Genomic DNA, 16990 nt, shown 5'->3' with positions numbered 1-16990 from the left:
TCACATTCCACATTGCTTCCCTATCAACTCTATCATATGCTTTCTCCAGATCCATAAACGCAACATACACCTCCTTACATCCTTATAGTTAGGAAAAATACAAACTATCTACAAATTTGTCATTTGTTCCGTAAGTGGAATACAAACCACGCTATTTAATAGGGATGACTCACCCATTAGGAAGGGTGGACGTCCCAGCCAGTCTGGCTTTTGGCTTTGCCCGGGAGCTCCTTATTTGAGTGTGTTAACACTCAAGAAATAAGGAGCCTCTGCACCTCACTAAAACCTTGCTCCGCAAGGTCTGCGGCCTACGCAAGCTGTGTGTGAAGGTATGAAGTGTGACTCGTCCTAGAAAGTTGTTCTGAAGTTCTTTAGATGGAAACTTGTAGACAAGGACTTTTCCAATACCACCTCGTCAGGGTATGGGGACGTAACAGTATTAATATCAATACTAGGAACACAAGGGAGCATGATTTACCTGCAGTGGTTTGAGGTCAGTTATGCAGAGAACCCAGGATGCTGCTTTCCCCAAGGGAGGGGATGATGAAAAAAAAAGAATAAGGGCCAGTCAAACCTTTTCATTCATGCAGACTAAAACCGGGTAACAATGCCCTCAACCTTCTGCTACTTGTCCAATAAGGAGCTTGAGGTTTTAAACTAGCTGTTGTGCAGCCAACACAGGACCGATAGAGAAAGTATCGAGTCTCCTGTGGGTCACGTCTTGCAGGTAGTAGGATGTGAACGTGGCTTGCCATTTCCACATACCAGCTTGAAGAACCTGCGTCACTGAAAAATTTTTTTGAAGGCCAGGGACATACCTATGCCCCTGACATAATGTGCTCTGGGGCGACGTGATGAAGGAGGGACTGGATTCAGTGCCAGGTCAAAGCAGAGATGGTGTTCTTGGTGACCCTCCTCTTAGTCCTTCCTGTCCTGATGAATACTGCTGTCACACGACAACAGGCTGCGGCTGTTCTTTTGAGGTACAGCCTCAAGCTTCTTACTGGGCATAGTAAGTAATGGTCTGGGTCATCTGTTACAGTACGGAGACTAGAAATACGGAAGGTGTCGAATCGAGGATCCGCTACTCCCAGGTTCTGAGTCTTAGCAATAAACTCAGGAACAAAGCTGAACGTTACCTCTCCCCATCCCCTTGAATGGGCGATGTTATACGAGACCATGAAGTTCGCTGACTCGCTTGGCCGAGGCCAAAGCTAGCAAGAACACCGTATTCCAAGTTAGGTGGCGATCTGATGCCTGGCGTAATGGTTCATAGGGAGGTCTCTTAAGAGACCTGAGAACTTGAACCACGTTCCATGGGGGAGATCTCACTTCCGACTGAGGGCAGGTAAGTTCATAACTCTGTATGAGTAGAGAAAGTTCTAGCGATGAAGAATGAAGATACGGTATGTCCATTTCTTTCAGCCTGAAGGCGAGGCTTAAGGTTGAGCGATAGCCTTTCACTGCCGAGACTGATAGGCGCATTTCTTCACGCAAATACACGAGGAACTCCGCTATTGCTGGAAGTGGCATCGAGTGGAGAGATACCCCTTCCACGACACCAACCACAGAAGACTTCCCACTTTGCCTGGTAGAATGCTGCTGATGACTTTCGCAGGTGTCCACACATCCTGATTGCAACTTGTTGCGAAAATCCTCTCTCAAAGAGATGATGGATGGTCTCCAGGCGTGAAGTCATAGTGAAGCTACGGTTTTGTGGTAGATGTTGGCGTGTGGTTGTTTGAGTAGATTGTGTCGTGGAGGGAGTTCTCTTGGCAGCTCCGTTAGGAGTTGCAGAAGGTCCGGGAACCATTCTGCGTGATGCCATAGCGGAGCTACGAGGGTCAATGAAAGATTGACCGATGTTCTGGTCTTGTTGAGTACCCTCCTCATCAGACAGAACGGGGAGAAAGGCGTAAACGTCGATGTTGTCCCACCGTTGCTGGAAAGTATCTTGCCAGAGAGCCTTGGGGTCTTGGACTGGGGAACAGTTCAGCGGGAGCCTGAAGTTCAGGGCCATTGCGAAGAGATCCAAAGTCAGAGATCCAAAGTCGGAGAACCCCACAAAGTCAGGACTTTGTTGGCTACTAGATGATCAAAAGACCACTCGGTACTCACTATCTGAGATGCTCTGCTCAGGTTATCGGCGAGCACATTCCTCTTGCCCGGAATGAGGCGGGCTGATAGTGGTATCGAGTGGATTTTGGCCCATCTCAGAATCTCTACTGCTAGATGGGATAGTTGCTGCAAAAAAGTACCTCCTTGTTTGTTGATGTAGGCCACTACTGTGGTGTTGTTGCTCATCACCACCACAGAGTGACTTGCCAGGTACTGTTGGAACTGTTAAAGGGCTAGAGAGACGGCCTTCATCTCTAGGAGATTTATGTGGAGGTACTTTTCTGACTCTGACCAGAGGCCTGAGGTCCTGTGGTGCGGTACGTAGGCCCCCCACCCTTTTTTTGAAGCATCAAACCTGGGGGGAGGACGAGAAGATCCACTCCCTTTCGTAGGTTCTTGTCAGCCACCCACCACAGGAGGTCCGTCAGTTCCGCAAGTCCCATGGGAATCTGGATGTCCGGGGAGTCGTAAGCTTGATTCCACAGGGACTTGAGTCGCCACTGGAGGGACCTCATCCTGAGGCGACCATTGGGAACTAGACGGGCCAGCGATAAAGGGTGACCGAGGAGACGTAACCATGATTGGGCTGGAAGTTCTTCTCGTCTGAGAAAAGGTCTTGCGACCTTCCTCAGCCTTGCTATCCTGTCGTCTGATGGGAAGGCTTTGTGGAAAGTGGTGTCTATAATCATGCCTAAGTATACCAGTCTTTGAGTGAGAAGTAGGGAAGATTTCTTGAGATTTACCATGATCCCCAGATCTTGGCAAAGTCTCAGAAGTTTGTCTCGGTGTTGAAGAAGGGTTGACACTGAGTCTGCTAGGATTAACCAGTCGTCCAGATAACGGAGGAGACGGATGATACTAGGGTGAACACTCTGGTGAAGACTTGTGGTGCTGTGGAAAGACCAAAGCACAGCACCTTGAACTGGAATTTTCTGTTGTCTAAGCTGAATCTCAAGTACTTCCTTGTAGACGGATGGACTGGGATCTGAAAGTACGCGTCCTTTAGGTCCATTGTGCACATGAAGTCTTGCGGTCTTACTGCTAGTCTGACCGTGTCTGCCGTCTCCATGCTGAACGGAGTTTGTTTGACAAACTTGTTCAGAGCTGAGAGGTCGATGACTGGTCTCCAGCCTCCAGACGCCTTCTTTACAAGAAAGTGTCGACTGAAGAAGCCTGGGGATCCGTCGACGACCTCTTAGAGAGCGCCCTTCTTCAACAGGGTCTGGACTTCTTCCCGAAGGGCTTGCCCCCTTGCCAATCCCAAGGAAATGGAGTTCAATGACACTGGATTCGTCGTCAGGGGAGGTAGAGATGTTATGAACGGGACGCGATATCCTAGACTGTCCCGGAATCGGCCCAGAGTTGCTTCCACCTGTTTGAGCAACTTTTTAGGTATCCTCCCACTGGTGGAAATGCAAGGGGAATGCCTATCCTAGCGTTTGCAGCCTCGGCTGCTCCCTCGAGGATTTTTGCCTCCCCTGGAGAACTTTTTGCCTTTCCTTTCTTCGACAGGAAAGGTCTTAGACATCATCGTCTTCGCTGCTGTTGTCGTTGTAGTGGTCTTGGCTGGATGGGACTGCTGTGGTGCTGGAGGCTTATAGGGCTTGGATGTTAAAGCCCTATGAAGGAGGGAGTCTTGATGAGACTTCCTCCACCTCTCAGCGGCATGTTCCACATCCTTAGGCTCGAAAAGAGCAGACCCCTCCATGGAGGAATGTCTGAGCCTATTGATCTCGGCGCTATGGACCCTCTGATGGAATCTCTCAGCTACTGCATCCCAACGTTTCAGGATGGTATTTGCCCACAAGTTTGAGACTTGGTGGGCCAGAAACCTGATCGTGCGAGTACCTGAGAGAAGGGAGGTTTCCATAGCTTTCCTGGTACGTTCCTTGGAGAAATCCTTAGAACGTATCAGGATACCTAAGGTCCCCAACCAGATATCGAGCCACGAAGTAGCTTGCATAGCATACTTCGCGACCTTCTCCTGATTGAGGATCTCGGCTGCCGAGAACGAAACCTGCTGGTTGGAGTCTCTCAAGAGGGACTCCCCTAGTTAGCTCTTCCAGCGAGTGGTGAAGTGGAAGAGCTAGACAAGGCTCGTCTAGGATCTCGAAGTACCTCCTCTGCTGTACGCGAGGAGGTGGGAGGAGCTTGTTGATGGTACCGCAACGGTTGGAGGAGGACATCTCGGAGAGCTGTTGTGAGATCTTGTCCCTGGTACTCTTCACCCCTAGAGACCAGGGCAGGGCTGCAGTGGTCTTAGAGGGCTTTTGCCCTCTTGAGGAAGGATCTCTGGGTCGGAAAACCCGTTGAGAGCCCTCATTAGAGTCAGAACTTGCCAAAACGCGTGTTCTGACTCTTGCTGGTCTTTGTCTGTTGTAGGACTTGCAGCGAAGTCTCCTTCTATCCCCGAAGGCTCTTCTTTGAGTGGCTAGTTGGCTCCATCCTAGTCCTAGTGGAGGACTTAGGCAATGTTTTGGAGTCTTTGGATTCCTTCCTGGGAAGGATGTAAGACTCTAACATTGACGAGGGTGGCATGTTCCTTCCAATCCCTGACTGTGTGGACCTCTTGGCACGAAGAGAGGTTTCACCCATTGGTGCGATGGCGGAAAGTCTCTCCTCGCGTCATTCCCTTGGAGACAGGAAATCTTCGTCTGAAAGGGAAGGAGAGGCAGTCTGGGGAATAGAAGGAACTTGCCTCCAAAGTCTGCGTGGAGTCAGTTTCGCCCTTGGGGAAGTGATCGAGTCTAGAACTCCTCTTTTTCTCTTCAATGGGGTAGAGGAAGCCATCGTTCCATGTCCCAATTCAGAGAGGACAGGCTTGAAAGCCTGAGTTACAGCTCTGATCAGGGCACAAAACCAGGGCTGTTGGCTGACAGACGCACTGTCAGACATACTCCTTGAAGGGAAAGATATTGAAGGATCCCTGGGAGGAGTCACGGTAATTGGTGGGTTCGCATGTGGTAGCTTTGGGATCCTGAACCCCTCTGGAAATTTCCATTCTCCCACAATGCGTGGTGGTATGCGCTTGCGGGGAGGGGAATGAGGCTATGGCGACCTTGCCGGACATCGTTCTTTGGGATGTGTAGTCATATTGACGCTCGCACGAGGGAGGATATCGACGCTCGCGGGAGGGAGGATATCGACGCTCGCGGGAGGGAGGATATCGACGCTCGCGCGAGGGAGGATATCGACGCTCGCGCGAGGGAGGATATCGACGCTCGCGCGAGGGAGGATATCGACGCTCGCGCGAGGGAGAACCATGGCGCTCGCGCGAGGGAGAACCATGGCGCTCGCGCGAGGGAGAACCATGGCGCTCGCGCGAGGGAGAACCATGGCGCTCGCGCGAGGGAGAACCATGGCGCTCGCGCGAGGGAGAACCATGGCGCTCGCGCGAGGGAGAACCATGGCGCTCGCGCGAGGGAGAACCATGGCGCTCGCGCGAGGGAGAACCATGGCGCTCGCGCGAGGGAGAACAATGGCGCTCACGCGAGGGAGAATATCGGGGCTCGCGCGAGGGAGAATATCGGGGCTCGCGCGAGGGAGAATATCGGGGCTCGCGCGCGGGAGACTGGTGGCGCGCGCAGGAGAATCACGAAGAGCGCATGTGCGTGCGGGAGTGTTAGCGCGCAGTCCCCTAGCGCGCGGGCGCGCAGTAGATTCGTGCGGGGCTCGGGAGAATGTTGGCGCGCATCGGTAGGAGAGGATTGACGAGTGTGCGCATATCCTTGTGGATGCACGCGGGAGAAGGCTGGCGCGCAGGTGAGCGCTGGCGCGTTGGTAACGGTAGGCACGCGGGTGAAGGCAGCATGGCTGAATTGTCAGTAGTCCTGCTATCAGGATAAAGTTGGCGCAGGTTTTACCTGGCGCGCAGGAGAGTAAGATGTAGGGCGCGTATGATCAAGTGCAGCAGAATGTTGGCGCGCGGGACAGCGCTGGCGCGCAGGAGATCGATGGCGTGCAAGTGAGTGTTGGCGCGCAGATGGGTGCTGGCGCATAGGAGATCGTTGGGGTGTAAGCTCAGGGCGCGTGGGCGCAGTGTGCGCAGGAGATCATTGGCGCATGTGCGCATGAGGGCGCGCATGGTGCATGGTGGAGCTATGCTCTTGTTGGAGCGTATGCGCATGTTGGCGCGTATGCTCTTGATGCCCTGTGTTAGGGTAAGAAGGAAGATCATCGCGTAGTGATGGGGCCTGACGAGCTGCTAATGAGCGCTTGTCAGGTTTCGTGGGCGTGTAGGTTGTTGGCGCGCAATAGCGCGTTCGGTTGGAGCGTTGTTAGGCCCATGCAGGAATGGCGATGGCAGGTCGGTAGGTCTGTAGGGTGGAAGGTCGACATGTCCTTTAAAAGGACGACCTTCCACCGAAGGAGATCGCGAACGATCTGCAGAGAGGTCAAGGACCAATGAAGGTGCAGTGACGGATGATCGGTCTAGAGGCTCCTCTGCGGGGGACTGCATAGAAGACGTTGAACCAAAGAGGTGCCTCCTCACCGCAGGTGAAGGCAGGCCTCTATGGCGAAGAGGAAGGCGAGCCTTCCGACGGATGCGCCCTCTGGGGGCCATTGGGTCAGCAAGCTGACCTTCAGCAGTCCTCCGAAAAGGAGTCTCTGTAAGTGAACTCCCCCGAGGGGGAGAAACACTAGCAGGATAGACTGACGATGGACTTAGTTTCCCCCTCGTAGGTTGATCAGGAACGGGAGAAACTAAGCCATCACCTACCGTAGAGTCTGGAGTAGAAGAGGAGATGGGTGAAACTGCATTGGATACCTCTGACACCACAACGTCGACAAGAGACAGAGGATCAACCTCTGACGGCGACGACGATTGCTTGACAGCAGCACCCAAACGGATGTAGTTAAGCAAAACCTCCTTGGAGGGTGAACCCGTAAGCCCCAAGGAGGACCAAAGCTGAAACAAAGAGGTTAGTGACATGTCCTCCCCCAGGGGGAGAGGTGGAGCTGCTTCGCTAGGGGAAGCAACATCATCTATCGAGACCCGAGGTTGGTTAACAATAAATCGGTCAACGCTACCACTCGACGGTCTCTCGAAAGAGACCGACCGAGTGGGAGCTTCGGAGGAGGTTTGGGCAACGGAAGAAGAGGCCTTGGGTTTTTCTCCCTTTGAAGCAACCTTCGAAGGAGAAATATCCCGTTTGGACTTCTTCCGTCGTCGCGAAAACCTCTCCCACTGGGAGGCAGACCACTCCCTACACTTGTTGATACTATCACACCATTGGCCCCTACAAGAAGGACAAAGGGCGTGAGGTTCAGTCTAGACCGCCGACATGAACATTCCACATGGGCGGTCGGGAAAAGCAGGGCAGATGCGCATGATCGCAGAGGCCAACTTCACATACACAGAAACTAGAAAAAGAAAGAACAAACGCAATTAAATGGCTGCCAATATGACGGCGAGGATGAGAGCGGACACGTCCGACCACCATGCGAGCCGAGAGCAAAGTGAGCTCAAGCACAGGTGTGTGTGTGTGTGTGTGTGTGTGTGTGTGGGGGGGGGTTTAGCAAGCTACCCTCCCCTACCCCCGCTAACTAGTGTTGTGGGTAGTAAACCCTTGTTAAAAATCAATGGCTCGTCATTTCAGCTACGCCGAAAGTAATACCCCTATTAAAGAGCGTGGTTTGTATTCCAGTTACGGAACAACTACAATTTATAAAGTAGATTTGCATTGGTTACAAATTTACTGAATATATCATGTGAATTTACTGAATATAACATGTGAGCATAATTACATAAAATGTTACCTAATACAGTATAGAGAATCAACTATGGTAACCCTTTTCAAAATGGATAGTACCATATCCTCTGGGAGCAGTGGGCAGATCCATGAAAAGGGGGTCTATTAAGAGGAAAACTGAAAGGTGGTATTGCAGTATCTGAACCAGGGATAATTCTATATTTCTAATTCTTAAATTTCAATTTCTAGATCAATATGGAAAAAATATGTCGTTTCAAAGTTTCGTTTTAAGCAAAGAAACAATTTGAAAATGAATGAATGTGGAAACTTAAAACTTCTGTTAATACTTGCACCTCATATTAAATAACTTGAAATTCCACCACCAAAAATTCACCCATTTAAAACAGTTATGATCACATAGTTTTTAAGTCTGGCTTTTGGCCAGAGTGAGAGATGTGACTTCGTTTCCTTCCCTTAAAAGTTTCAGTGTAACTTTGTAAGCTTTGATTGCAAGTAACTTTCATGCCTTATTTTAAACTTTTTTCCATTTAATTTTTAAAAGAAGTCACTTTATTACTGTTTATAACAAAAGTATGATCCATTGTGGTTATATTAGATTTCAAAATATTGATATCAAGAAATGCATTTCACAACATTTTTATAATCATCATGATTTCAAAAGTAGAGATTAATTTATTTATTTTTCATATTTAGAGATTTCTTAAAATTTGAAATTAATTTGATTATTATATCTAAACACTAATAAGTAATAATGTATGTAACCTAAATACAGAATAAGTTCCACATAATTACCTTGTCTTGATTCTAAAATGTCGACAGCTCTGTTAAAATATTCTGTTATAACAACTCGAGGTGGTTTTGCAAGGGAGTCCATGAGCACGCATCCGTATGAATGGATAACTTGGCAGAATAAGATCTCTTGATCATCCCTTATTTCAAACTATAATAGGAAGAGTTATCATATATTTAACAAATGGTACCCAATCTCATGATCCTAAATGTCAGTCAATTTTTAAGTAGGAAAGATTTACTTTTAAAAGGCAGAGATTATATTAGAAGTTTTCATCTTTAAATGTTGAGGATTGATAAAAAAGTCACTTACAATAGCTTCCCGGAATGCAACAAAACTCATTCCCCTTAAATTTCAAAGTTGAAAGAGTAAAGAATCATCTAAAACAAACCTACAAAACTGGAACCTTGCAATTTAGCCATCTCTTCCTTTAGTTATACCTTTATAATATACATTATAAATAAACTGAGTATTTAAACAAACCTTCCGCATATCCTCTAGAAGAATATCAAGAACTCGCATTGCATGATAAATATCTCCCTGACTCTTTGCTACTTCTGCTTCTTCTAACTGTGTCTTCCACTTCAAACACTGGGGGACATCCAATTTTACAGCCGAAACAAGAGCTGCTTCACAGCCACTGTTGCTTCCTAATATCTGGCAATTCCGTGCCAGCATAGATTTCTTCAACTGGAAAAGAAGATGATTAAATACAGTGTTAAAATCTTAGAAAAAATATACTCGGACAAAAAATGTCATTCTCTTACACTTTATTCACACTGGGGGAAAATTTTTGGCTTTCCTAGGAAATCAAATACTCCTGAGATGCCAATGTCTCATCCTCCTGCTCATCGCTTGTATGCTGGAATGCTGGGATCCCAACTGCCATGAAGGGGTTAAAATTAAGAATATGCAAAGCTCAAAAGGTAAATATTTATGTTTAATTCTAGAAAACATTGGTAAGATATTTCAAGGAGTAAAATTAAAATTCTAAGAAACCATTCTAATATAGACTACTTCCTAAGCTTCAAAATTGTAGACCTGAAATAGATCAGAGTTGTTAGGAAGCTGTAACATATCGGCAGGATGGAGTTTAGATTGTAGTCGAGTTTTACGGAAAAAAAAAAAAATCTTTTTTATAATTTTATATTTTTCCTAGAATTATAAACATGAGTCTTTTAATATAGATATCCCTCAGGTAAGGTTATTCTACCTGAACCTGAAGCATTAATTTTTACTTTTCAGGATGCAACTGAACTATGTTTCATGGTAGATAAGGCAATTTACGATTAAACGGATTTTGAGCAGAGCGAAAAATCTATTTTTGGGTGAGATAGCCATGTCGTCCTGATGGAAGGTTCCTTTAGGTAGCTTTCTACGGGATATTTGCTACAGTGATACTCCCAGAGAATTAACCGAAGGTCTCCAGAATTCTTACTCTTGGCGCGATTTATCCATAATAGAAATGTAAGGATATCGCATAATATCAGGGGACGTATTTTTAGATACGACACATAGCAATCTTCACCCCGAATAGATTCAACTCTTTGAGGGGGAAGAGTGGCGAACGAAAGGGGAGCCGTTATCCAGGTACCCGGTGGACCTCCTATCCGCACTACTACCGGCCGCCATTCCTTTCTTGTATTTAAGCAGGAATAGCCGCAGATAGAGTAGTTTCGGGTGGGGTCAGCAAAAAGGGTGGGTCCATCAGGACGACATGGCTATCTCACCCAAAAATAGATCTTTTGCTTTGCTCAAAATCTGTTTTTTGGGCTTGGCCATGTCATCCTGATGTAAGCTTACCAGAGAATTAACTTGAAAGTACTATATCTGTGGGTTTGTGTAAGTGCCTTTTACTTTGGATGGGTTCCTTAACTGGTCTGATAGACCTATATATGACAATACCATTATCTGTCATATCCACTAAGCTTGGAACTGGCTTAGGGCTTCCTGCCCCCTGCAGGGAAAGTGTCGGCTTCAACTATAAGGATTCAAAGTTTGTATATCCGTAAGAACAAAAGGGAAACTTTCAAGAGGTTACCTTTCATGCTTTGGACATCTATACTGATTCAAGCTTTCTATTCATAGGAATAAAATAAAACTCTTGGTTGCTTTATTTTTACCAACTGAGGATAAAATAAGATGCAGCTACATTTTTTTTATATTTTATTTTTTAAAATAAATTATGAAATGATGTAACAAAGTAGGAATCTGACCTTGCATAGGTAAACATCATGGTTATATATATTTTTGACCTGTAAGGGAAGAATATACATATATGAATTCATTATTAGATTAATGCCACTCAATGTGAATGTGAAACCAAATCTGTCTAGTTTCACTCAGATGTTGGATATGCGTCAACACTGTGTTCAAATGTCCACACGGCACTGGTGTTATTGGTCAGATTCTGCACCTGTATAGAACAGTCTATTAATCACCGTAATGATTTGCACTAGAAGGTATTAATACCTATTCACCCGATACACTGTTGAGTCCCAAAACAGTCCACTGTTCATCGCAGCACTAGACGATGGGTTTTATGACACTACCTGCCGCCACCACAAAGTGTTTTATTTCATGTATAGTACTTGCTTTGCATAATGTTTATAGAAGACTCTGGATGATTTTCACCCCGTATATGAGCGGAGCCTCTCAAAGTCCATGTGTTAAAAGAAATTCAACGAAGAAGCAACTTTCCTTGGATCGTGACGGGCGGGTGTGCTGTCAGGATCCGCTCTGCGAATAAAGTACGTGAGCTTAGCTCTCAGTTGTCTTAGGGATAGATTTGATCCTGAGGTTTCGCCTCGGAAGAGCTGTCCTCCCTTGAAGTCTGAAGTTCTTCGAAGATAGACCTTAAGACACTCTACTGGGCATAGAGAGACATCTTCCTTCAGTAGGCATATTCTCCAAGGACCCCACCTCTTGGTGGGCAGCTTGTTCTTGGCAAGAAAGGCCAGATCAGGGAAAAAGTTCAGTTCTCCTGTGTCTAGGAACTGAATATGGCCTTCGTTTCTGGATAAGGCCACTATTTCACTAACTCTAGACCCTGAGGCTATTGCGAACAGAAAGAGGACTTTCTGTATTAGATCCTTTATGGTAAAATCCTCATTGTTCAGGTTCGAAGCATAGTGCAAGACTTTGTCCAACGACCATGTGATGGGCTTTGGAGGGGTTGCCGGCTTGAGTCTAGCGCATGCTTTTGGTATCTTATTAAAGATTTCACTTGTGAGGTCCACCTCAAAGGCGTACAGAAGAGGTCTAGTTAGAGCCGACTTACACACGGTTATCGTAGTGGAAGCCAGGCCTTGTTCATGTAGGTAGATGAAGAAAGAGACAGAAATCTATCAATATTTCTGTTGGTTTCCTTGTCTTCACAAAGGATACCCATTTCTTCCAAGATGATTCGTATTGTCTCCTAGTTGAACTTGACTTGTACTCTTTAATGAAGTCGACTTTGTCTTTCGAGATCCCAAACTTTTTGTTCGCTGCTAGGGCGAGAAAATCATGAGATGTAGGTTGTTGGTTCTCGAGGATGAAGCGTAAACAGTCGACTTCTGAACCAGTTGGGATAAAACTGGGTTCGGCAGAGGAAACAGCTTCAGTTTCAATTCTAGAACTAGAGGGAACCAATTGCTTTTGGGCCATTTGGGGGCTACTACTGCAGCTGTCCCTCTGAAGGATCTTAGCTTGTCGAGGACTTTTAGCAAGAGATTGGTCGGTGGAAACAGGTAAACCCGATTCCATCTGTTCCAGTTGAGAGACATGGCGTCTATCGCTTCTGCTTGAGGGTCCATGTAAGGGGCTACGTAACGAGGTAGTTTCTTGTTGTCGCTCGTCGCGAAGAGGTAGATCTACAGTTCCGGGACTTTTTCCGAGATGAAGGAGAATGAGTCTGCGCCTAGGGACCATTCTGTCTCTATTGGCTTTAGCCTGGATAGAGCGTCCGCCGTCACATTGCAGAATTGCCGAACCCTTAAAGGTGAACAGCTGATAAGTACCATCCCCTCTTCCTTGCCAGGTAGAAGATGGCTAACATCACATGATTGATGTGAGGTGATCTCGAGCCTTGTCGATTTAGATATTTTACTATCACTTCGTTGTCCAGGACCAGTCTGATGTGGATAGCTCTGCGAGGGGATAGTTTCTTCAATGTTGAAGACTGCCATGGCCTCCAAGATGTTGATGTGAAAGGTTTTGAACTGGTGCTGTAGTAGTTTACGGACTGTGGCCAGGGGTAACACCAGAACTGCCTAGTGTCCGAATGCTGACCACACCCCAACGTTCACTACACAAAAAATATACAATAGTGGAATACCCAAAAATCTAGGTAACAGGTCAAGAGAACGGTGCTCTGGGCACCACCCCTTGATTTATACTGGGCAAGGGGACACAGTTGGAACCTTAGTTCTTTCTTATCTTCCTCCCTGCCTTAATCTTGCTGGACATAAGTAAAATCAGAACATTAGGTGAAAGGAAACATTATAATTTTTTTAAAATCTGACAACAGGATACAGTGTGGGAGAAAAAAAATTATGATAAATAACTTATTAGAAAGTTTTAAAAAACAACTGCTACTAAGAAAAAAATTGGCTGAGAAGGGAACACAGTGGTGAAAGGTTCTGGAATGAAATTCTGTCTTCATAAAAACAAGCAAATAATATTTATTTGTAAAAAAAAAAAAAAAAAAAAAAAAAAAAAAAAACATCTATATCATTCCAGATAATTTCCTAATGCTATACTACTAACATCTACATGTTTTAGTACATGATAAACGCAACCGTGTATTGCCTGGGTGGTCCAATTATCTTCACAACAACTCTAATCAACCAACTAAAAGAAAATATAACACTGTGAAAATACTGTACTGCAATAATTTTCCCTAAAGCAATACTGTCCTTATCACTATCCAGTCTACCATTAGGCTGCAAAGTTACTTAAAAATTCTTAGCTTTTGAACAGTATGGCCACATACGATGCTGTGCGGGTCTCTGTGGGCTTATGATAGCAATGTCTAGAAAATCTCCAATTGTAAACCTGCACTGTGATAAGGTTTCGTTGTCATCGAAACTTTTCTGACCAACACCAGTAGTGCCTAAATCTCTCATTCTTGGAAGGAGTTTTGATAATTCTGGAACAATTAAGACTAAACTCGAACACAGTCACTCTCCTCCTAACATCTGAATTCACTTCCTGGGCCTACGACCAGATATGCCATTTCAATAGCTCCTGTGAACTATTAACCCTTTTACCCCCAAAAGGACGTACTGGTACGTTTCACAGAAGCCATCCCTTTACCCCCATGGACGTACCGGTACGTCCTTGCAAAAAAATGCTATAAAAATTAGTTTTCCATATTTTTGGATAATTTTTTTTAGAAAATTCAGGCATTTTCCAAGAGAATGAGACCAACCTGACCTCTCTATGACAAAAATTAAGGCTGTTAGAGCAATTTAAAAAAAATATACTGCAAAATGTGCTGGGAAAAAAATAACCCCTTGGGGGTTAAGGGTTGGAAATTTCCAAATACCCCGTGGGTAAAAGGGTTAATGTTTATGACACCCATTAAAATATTTCTCTAAAATTCTACCTGGGTCACTGGTCACTTTCAGAAAACACTGACGTCAATTACAAGTTTGGGAAGTGACTGCAACAAGGGTTCCAAGGTAAGTTCTCAGATTTGGCAGGAAAACTGTCCATAAACACTCTGTGTCAATATACAGTGGTACCTCTAAATACGAATTTAATCCGTTCCACAACCGACTTCGGATGTAGAAACGAATTTTCCCATAAGAATACATTGAAATAGGATTAATCCGTGGTTGAGCCCAAAAACCTATGATAACTCCTTAATAAATTACTACACATAATTACACATGACAATATGCACTCTAAATTAGATAATAGACATGTAAAAAAGAATAATTATCAAGAAATAATAAATAAGAAACGGGTTTTTAGCGTAACTTTACCTTAGAAAGTCCAGCGCAGGTATTGGTCTTGCTACGCAGAGAGGAGATGGACGGGTGGCGTGGAGGTAGAGAGGGTGACTACGATAAACGTACACTACCGTAACTTATTCTAACTTACACTAAGTGAACTTTAACCTAACTTAGCTTATTTATTTTTTTTTATTTTTATATTTTATATTTTTTTTATATTTTCTTTTTGATCATTAATTTTAATCACTTTCACTCTACACTTAAAATTGATTGAATTTTTTTCTCTTCAATCTTTGCCATTTTCTTTGTTTCACTTTCTTTCGCTTCACTCTTTGCCGTTTTCTTTGAACCACTTCCTACCTCTTCATCACGAGTTCGCTTCATAGTTTTTTAAAGAAGCTATCGATAGAAAGTTCCTTGGTACAGCTTTTCAGAATGTTTCGAAAATAAGTTAGGGAAACATCATCAAACTGCGCAACTACACGACAAACCTGCAATTTCTTTGGATGGTATTTGTCGATGAAGTCGACCACGTCTTGAAATTTTCCTAACACCTCTTTGATTTGCGCCGAACCTAACACATGTTCACTCACACGGATGCCACGCTCATGTTTTTCAATAATTCCTTGCTTTACTTCTAAAGAAAGCATTTCCTTATTCCTTTTCTCACCACTACCACTACCACTTGCGAAACTAAGCCTTTTAAGAACCATGATTTACGTAAAATACCGTAAAAGGATGAACGTAAAAAATCACGATTAAAACACAGTTAATAGGAGAACGCACAGGGCACAACCACAGGAAGCCGACGAGAACAGAGGAATGTCCCAAGCCACGCTAATTGAGGGTCCCTCCGAGGTAGAAATGCTGCCTTCTATCGGCAGAAATAAAAAATACATCCGGCGCTATGAGTACCGTCTACGTGCACGGGTATTGTTTACTTCGGGTGTCGAAAAAAAATTCGGGTGTAGAGTAGGAACATGTTCGAATTGTACTTCGCGTGTCGAAAAATTCGGATACAACCGGTACGACGAAAATTGCTTACTTCGTGTCGAAATAAAATTCGGGTGTAGAGTCGAAAATTTGCTCGAATTTTACTTCGGATGTTGGAAAATTCGGATGTTGGAAAATTCGGATGTAGATACGTTCGTGTGTAGAGGTTCCACTGTAGTAGTTTGCAAACTATGGCCAGAGGTAGCACGCGAACTGCCTAGTGTCCGACTGCCGACCACATCCCAACGTTCACTACACAAAAAATATACAACGGTGGAATACCGTAACGAGGTAGTTGATGTTGCTCGGTGCGAAGAGGTAGATCTGCAGTTCCGGGACTTTTTCCGAGATGAAGGAGAATGAGTCTGCTTCTAGGGACCATTCTGTCTCTATCGGCTTGCGCCTGGATAGAGTGTCCGCCGTCACATTGCGGAACCCTTGAAGGTGAACTGCTGATAAGTGCCATCCTCTCTTCCTTGCCAGGTAGAAGATGGCTAACATCACATGATTGATGAAAGGTGATCTCGAGCCTTGTTGATTTAGACATTTTACTATCACTTCGTTGTCCAGGACCAATCTGATGTGGATTGCCCTGCTAGGGGATAGTTTCTTCAACGTTAGGAAGACTGCCATGGCCTCCAAGATGTTGATGTGAAAGGTTTTGAACTGGTGCGACCAATTCCCCTACACTTTTCTCTTGTGAGAATGGCCTCCCAATCCTTTCTGGGAGGCGTCCGTGTGTATCACCACTGATGGTTGTGGTGGTTGCAGGGGAATTGTCCGCGCTAGGCTCTTGGCTGTCGACCACGGCCTTAATAGCGTGCGCAGTAGGGTCGGGGTCAACCTTCGTTGATCTCTTCGAGCGTTTGATGCGTATCTTCTCCAGACTCCTGACGCATCCTTTAGCCGTGCTTTTAGCACTGGGTCTGTCACTGCTGCAAACTGGAGAGAGCCCAATACTCTTTCCTGTTGGCATCTTGAAATCCTCTTGTATTGGATTAGTCTCTTGACAGCTCCCGCTATCTCTCTCCTCTTCTTGAATGGAATGGAATTGGATTCCTAACCATTGGAACTTTTGAGCTGGAGAAATGCGAGACTTCTTGCGATTGATCTTGAAGCCCAGGTGCTCCAGGAACTGGATCACCTTTCTGGCTGCCTGCAGACAAGTAGTCTTGAATGCTGCCCAACCAGCCAATCGTCTAGATATGCTAATACTTGAACTCCCTTGGAGTGTAGCTGCTGGACGATTGTATCTGCTAGCTTCGTGAATATCCTTGGGGCTATGTTTAGTCCAAAGGGCATCATTCTGAAGACAAATTTTGTCTTCTGTAGCTTAAATCCTAGGTAGGAGGGGAGGGGGCGACTGACTGTTAGGTGTCAGTAAGCATCTACCAGGTCTAATGAGACTGTGTATGCCTCTTTGGGTAGAAGGG

General features: G+C 45.4%; 1 protein-coding gene across 1 annotated transcript in view; it reads right to left on the bottom strand.

The window, feature by feature from the left end:
• The window catches only part of tefu (Serine/threonine-protein kinase tefu), a 912746-nt gene that overhangs the window by 112919 nt on the left and 782837 nt on the right, over positions 1 to 16990 (bottom strand). The window contains exons 45-46 of the mRNA XM_068385552.1: positions 9106 to 9312; positions 8625 to 8772 (exon numbers count right to left, since the gene is read on the bottom strand). Of these exons, the coding sequence (XP_068241653.1) occupies positions 8625 to 8772; positions 9106 to 9312 (355 nt within the window). The remainder of the gene's footprint in view (positions 1 to 8624; positions 8773 to 9105; positions 9313 to 16990) is intronic.

This window comes from Palaemon carinicauda, chromosome 13, assembly GCF_036898095.1.
Source record: "Palaemon carinicauda isolate YSFRI2023 chromosome 13, ASM3689809v2, whole genome shotgun sequence".
In the NCBI taxonomy this organism is placed as follows: Eukaryota; Metazoa; Arthropoda; class Malacostraca; order Decapoda; family Palaemonidae; genus Palaemon; species Palaemon carinicauda.
Note: the sequence above shows the minus strand (reverse complement) of the source record. Positions and strands in the feature narration are given on the sequence as shown.